Here is a 14680-nt window from a genome sequence, read left to right on the forward strand (position 1 = left end):
TTCTCTGTGCTAGAACCAAAGTGCACAAAGAAAGCCACAATACTAGCAAATGAAAACGGAAGAAGGCATTCATTTGACGGAAGTACATGAACTTTCGTATCTTTGTGGTGAAAGGCACATTCACTGAAAACTATTAATGATGACAGTGCATTGAAGAAGCAGTTCAGAGACTACCCTCATAACTGAAAAGGGTAAATGTACTCTTGAGATCTGAGAGCCTCCATTTTCTTCAGTAATATAGTCCATTATGCAAATAAACATTGTATTTAACATCTATGCTATTCCACCAAGAAGCCATTAGAGTTAACTTCATCCTATAATGAGAGTCTGCATTGAGCTCAAAGTACATCTCATCATTTGATGTTAAGGTCCTGGAAATTATCTCAACTCAGGCAACTGGTAGCTACTAAAGATTGAAGAATAAAAACCTATTCAGCCTTTGTACCCTTATGAAGCTTAATGATACACCATTACCTAGTACAAATTGTTCGGTGTTACTAAACAATGGACAATTCAGCTGACAACTACATGTAACGTTTTAAATCAAGTATAAGAGTTGCTTGTTAACCTAGTGTCCCTAAGTGCTAAATTCAGTGACAGAAAAGCAGAGCACACAATGTTTTCATACCCAACCCTGTGTGTAACATTCCTCTCTTTGAGCACATTAACAAGCTTTTATTCTTCCTTTCTCCAACTACTTTAGCAGGAAAACAGTTGGTAATCACTTACATTAACAAGAGACTCCTTGAATTTGATGTGAAGTCTATAATTAGAAAGGGCAATGATGGCATCCTCAGCACGGCCCACATACTCTGTACTTTCTCCATGAAGTTCAAGAAAAGGAACCTTCAAAATGCAAGAATAAACCTTTCAGAGTTCTAAAACAGTAAAGCAAAGTCTTCAAGCACAGGTTGAATGAATGGATGATAAAACCCATCACTCAAACTTAGCATACTAATAAAGGACCTAAAGAGAATGAGTTATGTCCACATAATTCAAATATACTTGGTTATTCAAATTCAACATTACTGAAGGAATGCCTGAGATGATCATCTCAAACAATGCATTCTTAGGAAATAATGTCTTTCTAAAAGGAAAGATGCTTTCCAGCTTGCATTTCTACTTGTGTATGGTTTAAGGAAAAATAAGATTATATAGTGTGTTACTTCAATTCATTAGTTCTGCTACATTGTTACTATGATGCTAAATAGTCATTTGTTTTATAATCAAAGTGGCCTATAATTACCTGAAGATTCTCATCCTCCCGGATCAGCTGCTTCCTGGGAAAGATCTGATTGGCCTGGATGCACTCAAGGCTGTGCCGAGTCTCTTCATCCTGGAAAAACCCAAAACCCTTTAATAATTTCAGAGCTCCCAGTCATCCATATTTGATTTTTCTGCCATGTCTAGTAGCATAATCACAATAAAAGTCCAGTGACCAAGGTGAACAGGAAGAAAGCTCAAAGAAAAAGTATTCATCCTCAGTGTTCCATCCAAAATATTAGGCATCGCTAGTCAAATATAATATCTGTGCAAAAAAAAAAAAAAAAGGTCTAAGAGGTTAAGAACATTTTTACTAAACACTATTAAGTTGTTAGTACATTACGTGTAAGAGAAACCAAGATAGTTTTTTCTCTTTAGGTTATAACCTTAAATTCTTATTTTTGAAAGCTACATCCTGAATTAAGAATGAAATAATGTAATGTCTAGAATTTGCTTCAAAATAATTGGGAGAGGGAAAGGTAGGAAGGAAGTGAGCAGTAATTAATTCAAAGAGGACTGTCCATGAGGGATAACTGATGAAAGCTGGGTAAAGCAGGGGTTCACACTAAATCAATGTGTCTACTTTGGTTAGATGTGAAATTTCTATAATGGAAATGTTTCTTTAAAAATTTAAGTTTAGGAACTGAATTCCTCAAACTGAAACCACATGAGAACCACTATCCCTAGCTTAGTCTCCCTTATATTAGAAAAAAGATTTCTATTAAAACAATTTCAAAAAAAAAAGCAATAATTTCTAATCTCAGTGACACTTGAACTAATCATGGTTTGTATTAAAAAAGTCTTTTATAGGGGCGCCTGGGTGGCTTAGTCGGTTAAGCGTCCGACTTTCGCTTAGGTCATGATCTCACAGTTGGTGGGTTCGAGCCCCGCATCAGGCTCTGTGCTGACTGCCAGCTCGGAGCCTGGAGCCTGTTTCAGTCTGTGACTCCCTCTCTCTCTGACCCTCCCCTGCTCACGCTGTCTCTCTCTCTCTCCTAGAAATAAATAAAACATTAAAAAAAAAATTAAAAAAAAAAAAAAGTCTTTTATATTGTCAATTTTTATGGTTTAGGAAAAGAGAACTACAAATTATTATAGAATCTATATATACAGCACATTTTACAAGAGCAAAAGATGTATCATGTTCCTCTAACAGCACTAGAATTATAACCACTAGTTAGGAGACCGTTCTGCATGTGCTGCTTAACCTAATTCCAACAATTCTTTAAATCTCCTCAAAGAGAAAAAAAAATCCCACCTATAAAAAACACTGAAGGTTTTACCTAATTAGCATTCTTAACCATATAACAATAACACTACTAGTGAGGCTCCAAGTTAGGTCCGTAGATTCTGAGATCCTAGCAGGGACTCTATGAGATCAAAACTACCTTCACAATAATATTAAGACATTACCTGCCTTTATCCATTGTATTGACATCTGTAGTAACAACAAAAAGAATTTAGTAGATAAAACTAATGGCACCTTAGTATAATCAAAGCAGTGACACCAATTTCACTTAGAATGTCCTTGATAAAGTTTGGAGGGGGTGGGTAATGGTAACATTTTATTAAATCTTGACCCTTCAAGTAAGTCTTTTTCATACAGGAAATAACATCAAATACTTCTGCCACCTAATGACATATTATGGTTGTCTTGAGGTAAAGCATCTGTGCAACTGTTTTAGTTACAAACTTACTAACCAGTTTATTCATTAAATACCATTTTATAAATAAATAAAACATTAAAAAATAAAGTGCAAGGCAGATCAACGGGTTTTTGTTGTTGTTGTTTTTAATGTTTATTTTTGAGAGAGAGAGAGAGAGAGAGAGAGAGAAAGAGAAAGAGAACGAATGGGGGAGGTTCAGAAAGAGAGGAAGACAGAGGATACAAGGCAGGCTCCTTACTGACAGCAGAGAGCCTAATGTGGGGCAAGAACTCATGAACCAAGAGATCATGACCTGAGCCAAAGTCAGATGTTCAACCTACTGAGCTACCAAGGTGCCACACACCAATGGTTTAAAGTGTAATATAATACAAAAAGTTCACTGATATGGTTTCAGATTCCATATAGCAACTAACTTTAAGCCATTTTTTAAGGTTTATTTATTCATTTTTGAAAGAGAGAGAATAAGGAGGAGCAGAGAGAAAGGTAGAGAGAGAATCCCAAGCAGGCTCCATGCTATCAGCACAGAGCTGACATGGGGCTCAATCTCACAAACCATGAGATCATTACCTGAACCGAAATCAAGAGTCCAGTCGTTTAACCAACTGGGCCACTTAGGCGCCCCTTATCTTTAAAGGAGTATTATATGTCAAGTTTTGGTATAACAAAAGAATACACATAATATTTTCCAGACAGAAAAACGATTAAAATATGCTTCTAATTACATACTTGTATATGTAGCTACTTCATATATTTCAACACTTTTCCCAACATATTTTAACAAATTAAATGCAGAAGTAGAGGAGGATGTAGCAAACATTAAAGAGATCTGTAAATAATGCCACTCTTTACACTATTTCTGGAGGACAAAAAAAGTTATTTTTCATCAAAAATGTTTATGTTAACATTTAGCTGGGTTCTATCTATCTATCTATCTATCTATCATCTATCTATTTATAGGGGGAGAGACTCCAAAGCAGGCTCTGACCTCTCAGCACAGAGCCCCACATGGGGCTTGATCTCACGGACTGTGAGATCATGACTTGAGCTGAAATCAAAAGTCACATTCTTAACCAACTGAGCCACCTAGGCACCCCTGTTATTTTTTAAGATCAAACAAAATTTGTTTTAATATTTATTTTTGAGAAAGAGGCACACACACAGAATGTGAGTGGGGGAGTGGCAGAGAAAGAGAGGGACACACAGAATCCGAAGCAGGCTCCAGGCTCCATGCCATTTTATTTTAAAGCACAAGAATCTTAAGGTTTGATATTTAAAATGTAGAAAGAAATTAGTGACAAGTTCTAAAAATGAAACTTTAACCACTTTATAAATAGTTCATGAAATCCAAAAAAATTTATACAACTTTAGTCACCATTAAACAAAATCTTGTTATATTTGAAAACAAACTGTATATTAATACAGTCACTTCCCTAGGACTGTGAGGTATTCACCATGACGAATTAAGAAGAATTAAGAAGTTATAGCTGATAAAAATTTATAAACGCAAAAGTATAAAAAAATCAATTCAGTTTCTTTTTTATATATAATTTTGTTTTTAATGTTTATTTTTGAAAGACAGTGATAGTATGTGAGGCAGGCGAGGGGCAAGGGGAGAGGGAGAAGTGGGTTCTGCGCTGACAATAAAGAGCCGATGTGGGGCTTGTGAGATCATGACCTGAGCTCAAGTCAGATGCTTAACTGACGGAGCCTCCTAGGCACCCCTCTATTCAGTTTCTTACAGCAAAAAAAAAAAAAAAAGCTTAATGAACGGGGTATATTTTAGTAAGTTTATATCATGTGCCTTAGAATCTCTAAAAACATAATTATTTAGGGTATACAAAGGTTTGTAAAATGGCTCAACGCCTATAAATACCAAAATAACTTGTTAGATGAATTCTGTGTCAATCTGTTCCATTTTATTCCTCTTCAGTCATTTCCTCTGAGGTCAATGACTGGGTGAAGGAATAAATATGTCATATTTGAAAGGAATTCATTTTTCCGTAACTCTTACCTTTTTTTTTTCTTTGAACCAATTCTAGTTCCGTTCTTAAAAGGTAGCTCTTGACTAAAAGAACACTGAGTATTCACACTTAGAATTAAGAGAAAAGTTATGAGGAATCCTGAATTTAGGAAGATTTCTCTCATAAACCAATAGGGGACAGGTAGGAAATGCTAGAGGAAGGAATGCTTTTAAAACTTATTACATATAAGTACACTTTAAACATGCCTCCTTAGTATCACATTAACTTTTTAATTCACACAAATATATAGGTCTAAATTTTTATTCTCCTCAAGATCATTTACAGAGATACTTATTCTTTCCAGTGATTACCAGATCTTGTTTTTTACTGACCTTTAAATAGCACAAAATTAAAATACCAAGCTAAAAACAAAACCAAACTAAGAAGCCATTACAAATCCATTCTTGCTGGCATATTCACTTGTATATAACCAAAGTAGCTACTGAAAACTGAAAATGAAATGATTTTAAACCTAAGAGGACAGAGAATTAAGTCAGCAAGATAAGAGTATGAAGTAAGAATTTTTCATAGTCCAATAAAACAATTGCTCTTTTTAAAAGACTGTTTCAATTCACATTACCTGTAAGGCTTTAGAGTCAATTATCCCCCCTGCACATAAATACATAATTAATCACCAAGGGGTTAATTAACATTAGGAAAAACTATTCACTGACATTCTTCTAGAAGAATGGTATTACAATAAAATTACTGGCTAACCATAAGCTGAAATAACTGCCTAATTTATTATAGTTTTTAAGTTTTAAAAGCAAAAAAGTCAAACGAGATGGTTGATAGAGTAAGGAGACAAAAGGCAAGAAGAATGAAACAAACTGGCAAGTCTTGACCTCATAAGAGGCTTGCAAACAAATTTCTCCTAGGTTGTAAGTAGTAATTTCTTACTATTAGGAGGCATGTATTCCACATGGTCGATTTCCTGGTATTACTGAGGAAAACCAGAAATTGTGGAATCTGGCACTTCTTAGTCTCTACCAGTTCTAAAAGGTCAGTGGGACAACATACAAAATCTTGAAAAGGGATTAATCACCACAATTTCAGGCTATTTTTTGCTATGGGCTTACACAGGTAAGAGCAGTAAATCCACTCTTAGAGGAGAGCCTAGGTGGCTCAGTCAGTTAAGTGCCTGACTCTTGATTGTGGCTCAGGTCATGATCCTGTAGTTCATGGGCTCAAGCCCCCCAGTGGGCCGGCAGCTGTCAGCTCAGACCCTGCTTCAGATCTTCTGTCCCTCCCTGGGGCCCCCTCCCCCCGGCCCCTAGCCCACTCATGCTAGCTCGCTCCCTCTCTTTCTCTCTCTCTCCCTCTCTCTAAAAAAATAAACAAACATTAAAAAAAAAAAAAAAGACTGGTATTGAAGGTCATCAAAAATACAATTTCTCTTGAGGTGTCGGGGTGGATCAGTCGTTTAAACAACCAACTTCGGCTCAGGAAATGACCTCGTGGTTTGTGAGTTGAAGCCCCACATAAGGCTCTGTGCTGACAGCTCAGAGCCTGGAGCCTGCTTCAGATTCTGTGTCTCCCTCTCTCTCTGCCTCTCACATGCTCATGCTCTCTTTCTCTCAAAAATAAAAAAATAATAATAAGCATTAAAAAAATACAGTTTCTCTTGATACAAAGTTTGGGATTTGTTTCAAAATAATCCAAAGAGTTGACAGTGAGGGAATCAGAAGAAACAAGTATGGCCACTAATTAATGATTACTACAGCGGACTGATGCATATAGGAGGGTTCCCTGTACTATCCTCTTTGTACAAGCTTGAGATTTTCCATAATAAAACATGAAAACATTTTTCCTAATGCTTAACTTCCTGAGAAAGACCTCAATCTCCTTTAAGAATCTTTACAACCTAACTCAAATCAGCACAGAGGTATACATTAAAAAAAGGGAAGGAATGCCTGGTTGGTTTAACTGGTTAAGCATCTGATTCTTGATTTCAGCTCAAGTCAGGATCTCACTGTTAATGAGATTGAGCTCCACTCTGAGCTCTGCCCTGGCAATGCAGAGCCTGTTTAGGATTCTCGCTCTCCTTCTTCCTTGCTCATTATTTTCTAAAATTTTAAAAATATATCTTAAATTTTAAAAATATGTAAGGATTAAGCACATAACAACCTAAATGCTAAAACAATAGATCATATCAATTATTAATTAAATCAATGGTTCAGCAAGTTGCAAAATGTTATACAGCTAGTAATGAACATCAGGAATCCAACGAATTAACATGGGAAAATGTTTAATTCCTTTAGTGAAATAAGCAGAACAGAAATTTAATTATGCTTTAACTCTAACTATATAAAATATACATGTGGACATGAACTAGTCAGAAAGGAATACAACCATTGGTACTGGTGGCAGAATTATAACTATTTGTAAAAACTTGTTATAATGTTACTTCACGGAAAATTTTAAAAAAGAAAAAAGATACACGGCCATGCTGCTCCCCAACTACAGCAGCACACAAAAGCTTCCCCAGAGTACACCAGAAGACTATCTGCAGGGCACCAACAAAGACCCTACAGCATCAGGACGAGGACCACATTGTTGCTAGCTATGTGGTGGTATACAATAAAGGACAATCCCTCAGTAGAGAACACAGCTGCTTTTATAAGACTGTCATTTGCTATTCATTAGCATTGGCATACATACCATATAAATATGCAAACACATTTTCAATTCATTAAAAACTCTGTGGGAAAACCAATAAAATAAAATGTACTCTAGAGAAACAAAATTAAAAGTTCATCTGTGTTTGGATGTAGGATATATCAAAAAGTTGTTATACCCACAAACTAAGAAAAAATTGGCTCAGCTTCAAGATGAAAGCAGTTACCTTTCTCCTTTTAGTATGACATTTCTGCACAACTAGTTTTTCTGTTGTGTTTTAGTTTGTTTTTAATTTTAAAAAAGCATTTTCCACCCAGGTTCCTAATGAAGCTTGAAATTAACATGGCCTTTTCAATTCCTTCTTTGTGCACCAGCATGAAACAGAGTTTGGATCTATGAAACATAAGGTAGAAGCAGGACAATATTACAGAGCACCATTTCTTTTTTTTAAGCCTTGAAGCACTGTTTACATATTCTCAGGATTGACAGAAACTGGCTGGCTCATTGCTCCATCTTCTCCCCCTGGACTGGCCCCTAAATGGCCCACAAGTCACTGAAATGTCTGTTACACACATGGGGGGTACAAAGCTGCTTTACCTTCTTTGGGATAAAAACACTGTCTTAAAGAGACAGAAGGGAGAAGGTAGGGATTTACTTCTCTCCAGAAAGGTGAATTCATAAAGAATATGTGTATGACCATACCATAATTCTCCTACGCACAGCAAACTAACACGCACGCACACACATGGTTTTCACTACATCTTACTTCCTTGTAGAAGGATTAAGAAACATGGAATCCAAGAACCATGAATTTTAGTCTTGACTCCATGTATTACCTGTCTGAAAAGAGCTAATATCTAATTCACAGAATTAAACAGAAATAAATGGTTCTGGTACATTAAGATACTCCATTTATTACTAAGTAAGCAATAAAAGAAAGGTAACAAGAAGAGAGTTCAGGAATGGAGAAGTGAAATGATTTTGAGTAACAAAAAAGTATGGACCTATTAGTGTTCACTTAATTTCAGGATAGAGTTCAATTCCAATTTTCTTGTTACTTCCCTTTTACTTACCATGACAGGAGGCCCAGATTAGGAGGAGAAATCCTCGTCCCTTCTTCAGTGTCTGGCAAGGCTTTTCTTTCTTTTATGCCTGGATCTTTAAAAAGAAAAGGAAAAAGACAGGACAAAATTGGCAAATTTCCCCATTTGGCCATATCTTAATTAAAGGAACTCCATACTACTACTGCAGACCTGACAGAGTCAGCCCAGAAACATGTTAAATGATCATCCAGCCAGTTCCCACTAGTCAAATCCAAACTCCATAATGCCTTTGTGAAAATCCTCATTGTCCTAACCTATTTGAGCAAAAGAGTAGCAAAGGCTGGCCGTGTTCTAAGATTGATAGTAATATAGAAAATTGGATGAAATAATAAAGATTAAAACTAACCTGCAAATGCAAAATTAATATTCTTGGAATATTATAGGATGTTTTTGTGGTGATCTATAAATCCAAAATGGATCTCCCTAACTATGGGAACCAAACTGGCTTAGTAAGCAAAATATGAATGCATACATACAGTTACTTATTATTTCTGACCCATTTAAAAGAGAGTTGCATACACCATGCCTCTTTACTCCTTACTACTTCAGCATAACTTCCTAAGAACAAAAATAATCTTATATAATCACAATACTAGTTTTATAATTTAGAAAGTTTAATATTGATTCAGCATTTTAATCTATTTCCAATTTGGTCAACTTAACCAATTTTATCCTTCACATTAATTTTTTCCCTTAATAGAGAATCCAGTGTAGGATCACATATTGCATCTTGTCATATCTCTTGAGTTTCCTATAATCTGGGACCCATATTATACAAATTCAAATGTTTATTTCTTTTTGTGTGTGAGAGAGAGAAAGAGAAAGAGAGAGAGAGGGGGGTGGATAGAAGATGTGATGTGGGCTCTGCTCTGACAGCAGAGAGCCCGATGCAGGGCTGAAACTCATGAACCATGAGATCATAACCTGGGACAAAATCAGATGCTTAACCAACTGAGTCACCCAGGTGCCCCTATACTAATTCATATGTTTCCTAACATCAAAATTAAGTTAATAATCTCACATCTTTCCCTCACACCCAGACCATGTTTCTTAAGAATGTAATATTTAGTGACACAAAAACAGACACTCAGACTAACTAAACAGAAAAGAGAACCCAGAAATGGACCCACAAACGTATGGCAACTAATCTTTGACAAAGCAGGAAAGACTATCCAATGAAATGAAGACAGTCTCTTCAGCAAATGGTGCTGGGAAAACTGGACAGCGACATGCAGAAAAATGAACCCGGACCACTTTCTCACAACCCTACACAAAGATAAACTCAAAATGGATGAAAGACCTAAATGTAAGACTGGAAGCCATTAAAATCCTTGAAGAGAAAACAGGCAAAAACCTCTCTGACCTTGGCCGCAGCAACTTCTTACTCAACACATCTCTGGAGGCAAGGGAAACAAAAGCAAAAATGAACTATTACAACCTCATCAAAATAAAAAGCTTCTGCAGAGCAAAGGAAACCATCAGGAAAACTAAAGGGCAACCGACGGAATAGGAGAAGGTATTTGCAAACATATCAGATAAAGGGTTAGTATCCAAAATCTATAAAGACCTTATCAAACTCAAACACCCAAAAAACAAATAATCCAGTGAAGAAATCGGCAAAAGACATGAATAGACATTTCCCCAAAGAAGACATACAGAGGACCAACCAACACATGAAAAATGCTCAACATTACTTATCATCAGGGAAATACAAATCAAAACCACAACGAGATACCACCTCACACCTGTCAGAGTGGCTAACATTAACTCAGGCAACAACAGATGTTGGCAAGAATGCGGAGAGAAAGGATCTCTTTTGCACTGCTGGTGGGACTGCAAATTGGTGCAGCCACTCTGGAAAACAGTATGGAGGTTGCTCAAAAAATTAAAAATATAACTACCCTACAATCCAGCAATTGTACTACTAGGTATTTGTCCAAGGGATACAGGTATGCTATTTCCAAGGGGCTCATGCACCCCAATGTTCATAGCAGCACTATCAACAATAGCCAACATATGGAAAGAGCCCAAATGTCCATCAATGGATGAATGGATAAAGAAGATGTGGTATATATATACAATGAGTGTATTACTTGGCAATCAAAAAAAAATGAAATCTTGCCATCTGCAACTACCTGGATGGAATTATAGGGTATTATGCTAAGTAAAATTAGTCAGTCAGATAAAGACAAAATTCATATGACTTCACTCACATGAGGGCTTTAAGATACAAAACAGATGAATATAAAGGAAGAGAAACAAAAATAATATAAAAACAGGGAGGGGGACAAAACATAAGAGACTCCTGGGGCACCTGGGTGGCTCAGTCGGTTAAGCGTCTGACTTTGGCTCAGGTCATGATCTCATGGTTCATGGGTTCGAGCCCCGTGTCAGGCTCTGGGCTGACAGCTAGCTTAGAGCCTGGAGCCTGTTTCAGATTCTGTGTCTGATCCTCCTCTGCTCATGCTGTCTCTCTCTCTTAGAAATAAATAAAACCTTAAAAAAAAATTAAAAAAAAAAACATAAGAGACTCTTAAATATGGAGAGCAAAGAGAGGGTTGCTAGAAGGGTTGTGGGAAGGGGAATGGGCTAAATGAGTTAAGAGGCATTAAGGAATCTACCCCTGAAAGCACTGTTGCACTACACACTAACTAACTTGGATGTAAATTTAAAAATTAAATTAAAAAATAAATAAATAAAAATAATATCATTTCCCCCTAAAAAAATAAATAAATAAAAAGAATGTAACACTTAGGGGCACCTGGGTAGCTCAGTCAGTTAAGTGTTCAACTACTGATTTTGGCTCAGCTCATGATCTCACTGCCCATGAGATTGAGTCCCACGTCAGGCTCAGGCTCTGTGCTGACAGCATGGAGCCTGCTTGGGATAGTCTCTCTCTCTCTCTTCTGTCTCTGCCCCTTTTGTGTGCCCCATTCTCTCCCTCACAATAAACATTTTTTTTTTTTTTGAAAAAGAATGTAACACTTTTTAAAAAAGAAGGTAACACTTCAATTATTATTTTTGCAATGTAAGTCTTGGGTGACTTATCTCAATAATGATTCTCAAATTTAAAATCAATATTTACATTATGATAATGTAAAAATTAAACACTGCAGAGCCGAGTAATACATTAGAAATACTTTAAAAGTCTAATAAGGTATAATATGGACCCCCATTGCACCAAATGAAAGAGAAGATTCTTATTCTTAGCATCAGAGTCAAATGATCTCTCTTTTCTTAATATATGCACGAGAATTTGACAGCTTGAATCTGCAGGCTTCTCTGCGCTCCATCATCAATACCACCCCACAGATATGACTTCTGAGAAATCTTTACAAAAGTAATATATTTAATCTCCCTACTGAACATGGTATCTCATCTTTCAGGCACATGCAAAGGAGGAATTACCCAATTTCTTTCTCAATAACTAAAACGTACACATGCAAACAATAATTCAACCAAGTAAGATACTGAACAATTCAGACTATAAGGTCACAGATTATATGTATCATATAAATCCAAAAAGAAGGAAAAAAAATATCCTGAATCAACAAGATTATAACTAATCCTTACTAAATTAGATTTAAAATTAGAGGATAATTTCCTAAATTAAACAGATGGCACAAAATCTACTCTTCTCCCTTATTCTTACCAAACACAGACACAGACACACACACACACACACACGAACAACAAAAACAAACAAAAAAAAATCCTACTTAAAATCAAATTATATTAAGTCTTATATCCCAGGACTCTGGAAATGTTTGTGTGAATTGAAAATTATTTCATGAACATAGTTCTTGCCTGAGGTGTTCACAATCTTACAGGGGCAACAAACAGATAACTAACACAGCAAAGCGTGAAAAGAGGTGCAGAAATATAGAATTCCATGAGGATACAAAAGGCAGAGAAATGGATTCTGGTCTGTGTACTCAGGAAGGCATTTTATAATTGAGCTTTTAATAGTTGAACTGGTCAGATTCTGAGCTACTGAAGAAAAGAGAATAGAAATGGCACAAGCAAAGACTAAGGCTGAGACTGAGGAAGGCTGAGATGAAGACGAAGACAAACACAAGACAAGAAGAAAAAAAAAAAAAAGCATACTGGAGAGTACTCCAGGGAAAGTAGGTCAATGTGGCTACAGCAAAAAGTACCCTAGTTGTATAGGGGAAATGGGTGACTATTTGCCAGAGATGTATTTAAATCTTTTTTAAAGTTTGTTTATTTTTGAGAAAGAGAGAGAGAGAGAGAGAGAGAGAGAGAGCATGTAGAAGTTGGGGAGAGCCAGGAGAGCCAGAATCCCAAGCAGGCTCCTTGCCATCAGCCCAGAGCCTGATGTGGGGCTTGAACTCACAAATTGCAAGATAATGACCTGAGCCAAAACCAAGAGTCAGAGACTCAACAGACTGCACCACTCAGGCACTCCTGCAGGAGATGTGTTTAAAGGCCACTTGTCAAGAGCCTAAAATGCCATGCTAAGGAGCCTGATCCTTATTCCAGAGGCAATGTCAAGCTGAAGGTGGCCGAAAAAGGTATTGATGTGGATCCAGAAGCGACAACTTCTCTTGTCAATAAAATTAGACTTTAATTTCTTGGGGCGCCTGGGTGGCATCTGACTTCAGCTGAGGTCATGATTTCACTGTTTGTGAGTTCAAGCCCTCTGTCAGGCTCTGTGCTGATAGCTCAGAGCCTGGAGCCTGCTTCGGATTCTGTGTTTCCCTCTGTCTGCCCCTAACTCCCCTCCCCACTCACGCTCTGTCTCTGTCTCCCTCTCTCTCAAAAATAAATAAGAATATTTTTAAAAAATAATAAAATTAGATTATAATTTCCTATATTAAACAGATGGCAGAAACAAAAGGCAGTAATAAAAACTGAAGTAGTCATAAATACATACAAATCTATGAAAAGAACAGGTCAGGTATTAATAACCATGATGCGGACAGTACTACTAAGTCTAGCAATAAGACCTTGATTTTTATATAGATATATAACAATTTAAGAGAACTCAAAACAAGAATCAAGTTTAGATTTAAAAGAATTCCATCTTGTTAAAGAACTGTCTATTCTAAACAACATATTAGGGCTACAACTCATTTAATCTCAATTTAATACAAGGTTCCAAGTACAGTATATATGGAAAAAATAATCTGCCTTGAGCTGTAGTGAAAAAAATCACATTTAGAGATTTAACATTAAAATGAACATATAAGAGCTCATCTAAAAAATTATGTAAATGGGCAGGCAGGACCCCCCCCCCCCCACAAATTAACCTTTAAATTAGTCTCTGCTGCTTCAAAACAGCACAATGTGTGGGGGCCAGGGGGTCAACACAACAAACTTACCAAGTGAAGTTTGTCCCAAGAACTTTCTCTATTAGAAGGTTTCACAAGACAATCTGCAAAAGAAAAACCAGTAATTTTACAAATATCCTTACAATCAAGTGAAGCCACTTAGATCTACCCATAAGACTTTTCTCTACAAGTCAGAATGCCATGACAAGACGTTATTTTTTTAATTGTTATAATGTTGACTATTTAATCAACAATAGATTTTAGAATGTTTAGTTGCCCAAAATAAGCCCAGTCAGGCCTCATCATGCCTTTAGAAACTACAGAACCGTACAGATAGAACTTTCTAGGAACCTACAGATACACTTAGTTAAGAGTTTCTCCTTAATCAATTATCATTTCTGATGGCTTTTCAGCTAAACTTTTGCCAGTACATGAACTTTATTTTTTTTTAATATTTATTTTTGAGAGAAAGAGAGCATGAGCAGCCGAGGGGCAGAGAGAGAGCAAAACAGAATACGAAGCAAACTCCAGGCTCTGAGCTGTCAGCCCTGAGCCTGATGCGGGGCTCGAACTCAAGAACCAATTGAGCCACTCAGGTGCCCCCATGAACCAGGACTTTTAAAAAATAAGATCACAGGAGATCTAGGCTGGGATTTGGGAATTTAAGGTGTTTTGTAAGATAACTGGCTTCTACCAAAGGATCTTTTATGTGT

The 14680-nt window shown here is 36.6% G+C and overlaps 1 protein-coding gene across 6 annotated transcripts in view; it reads right to left on the reverse strand.

The window, feature by feature from the left end:
- The window catches only part of MTMR3 (myotubularin related protein 3), a 141823-nt gene that overhangs the window by 45903 nt on the left and 81240 nt on the right, over positions 1-14680 (reverse strand). For all 6 annotated transcript variants that reach the window (XM_077761619.1, XM_077761620.1, XM_077761621.1 and 3 more), the window contains exons 2-5: positions 14019-14071; positions 8644-8728; positions 1247-1336; positions 730-846 (exon numbers count right to left, since the gene is read on the reverse strand). In XM_077761619.1, the coding sequence (XP_077617745.1) occupies positions 730-846; positions 1247-1336; positions 8644-8646 (210 nt within the window). In that variant the 5' untranslated portion in view covers positions 8647-8728; positions 14019-14071. The remainder of the gene's footprint in view (positions 1-729; positions 847-1246; positions 1337-8643; positions 8729-14018; positions 14072-14680) is intronic.

Source organism: Crocuta crocuta, unplaced genomic scaffold (genome assembly GCF_008692635.1).
Source record: "Crocuta crocuta isolate KB4526 unplaced genomic scaffold, BGI_CrCroc_1.0 scaffold348, whole genome shotgun sequence".
NCBI classification, from domain to species: domain Eukaryota; kingdom Metazoa; phylum Chordata; class Mammalia; order Carnivora; family Hyaenidae; genus Crocuta; species Crocuta crocuta.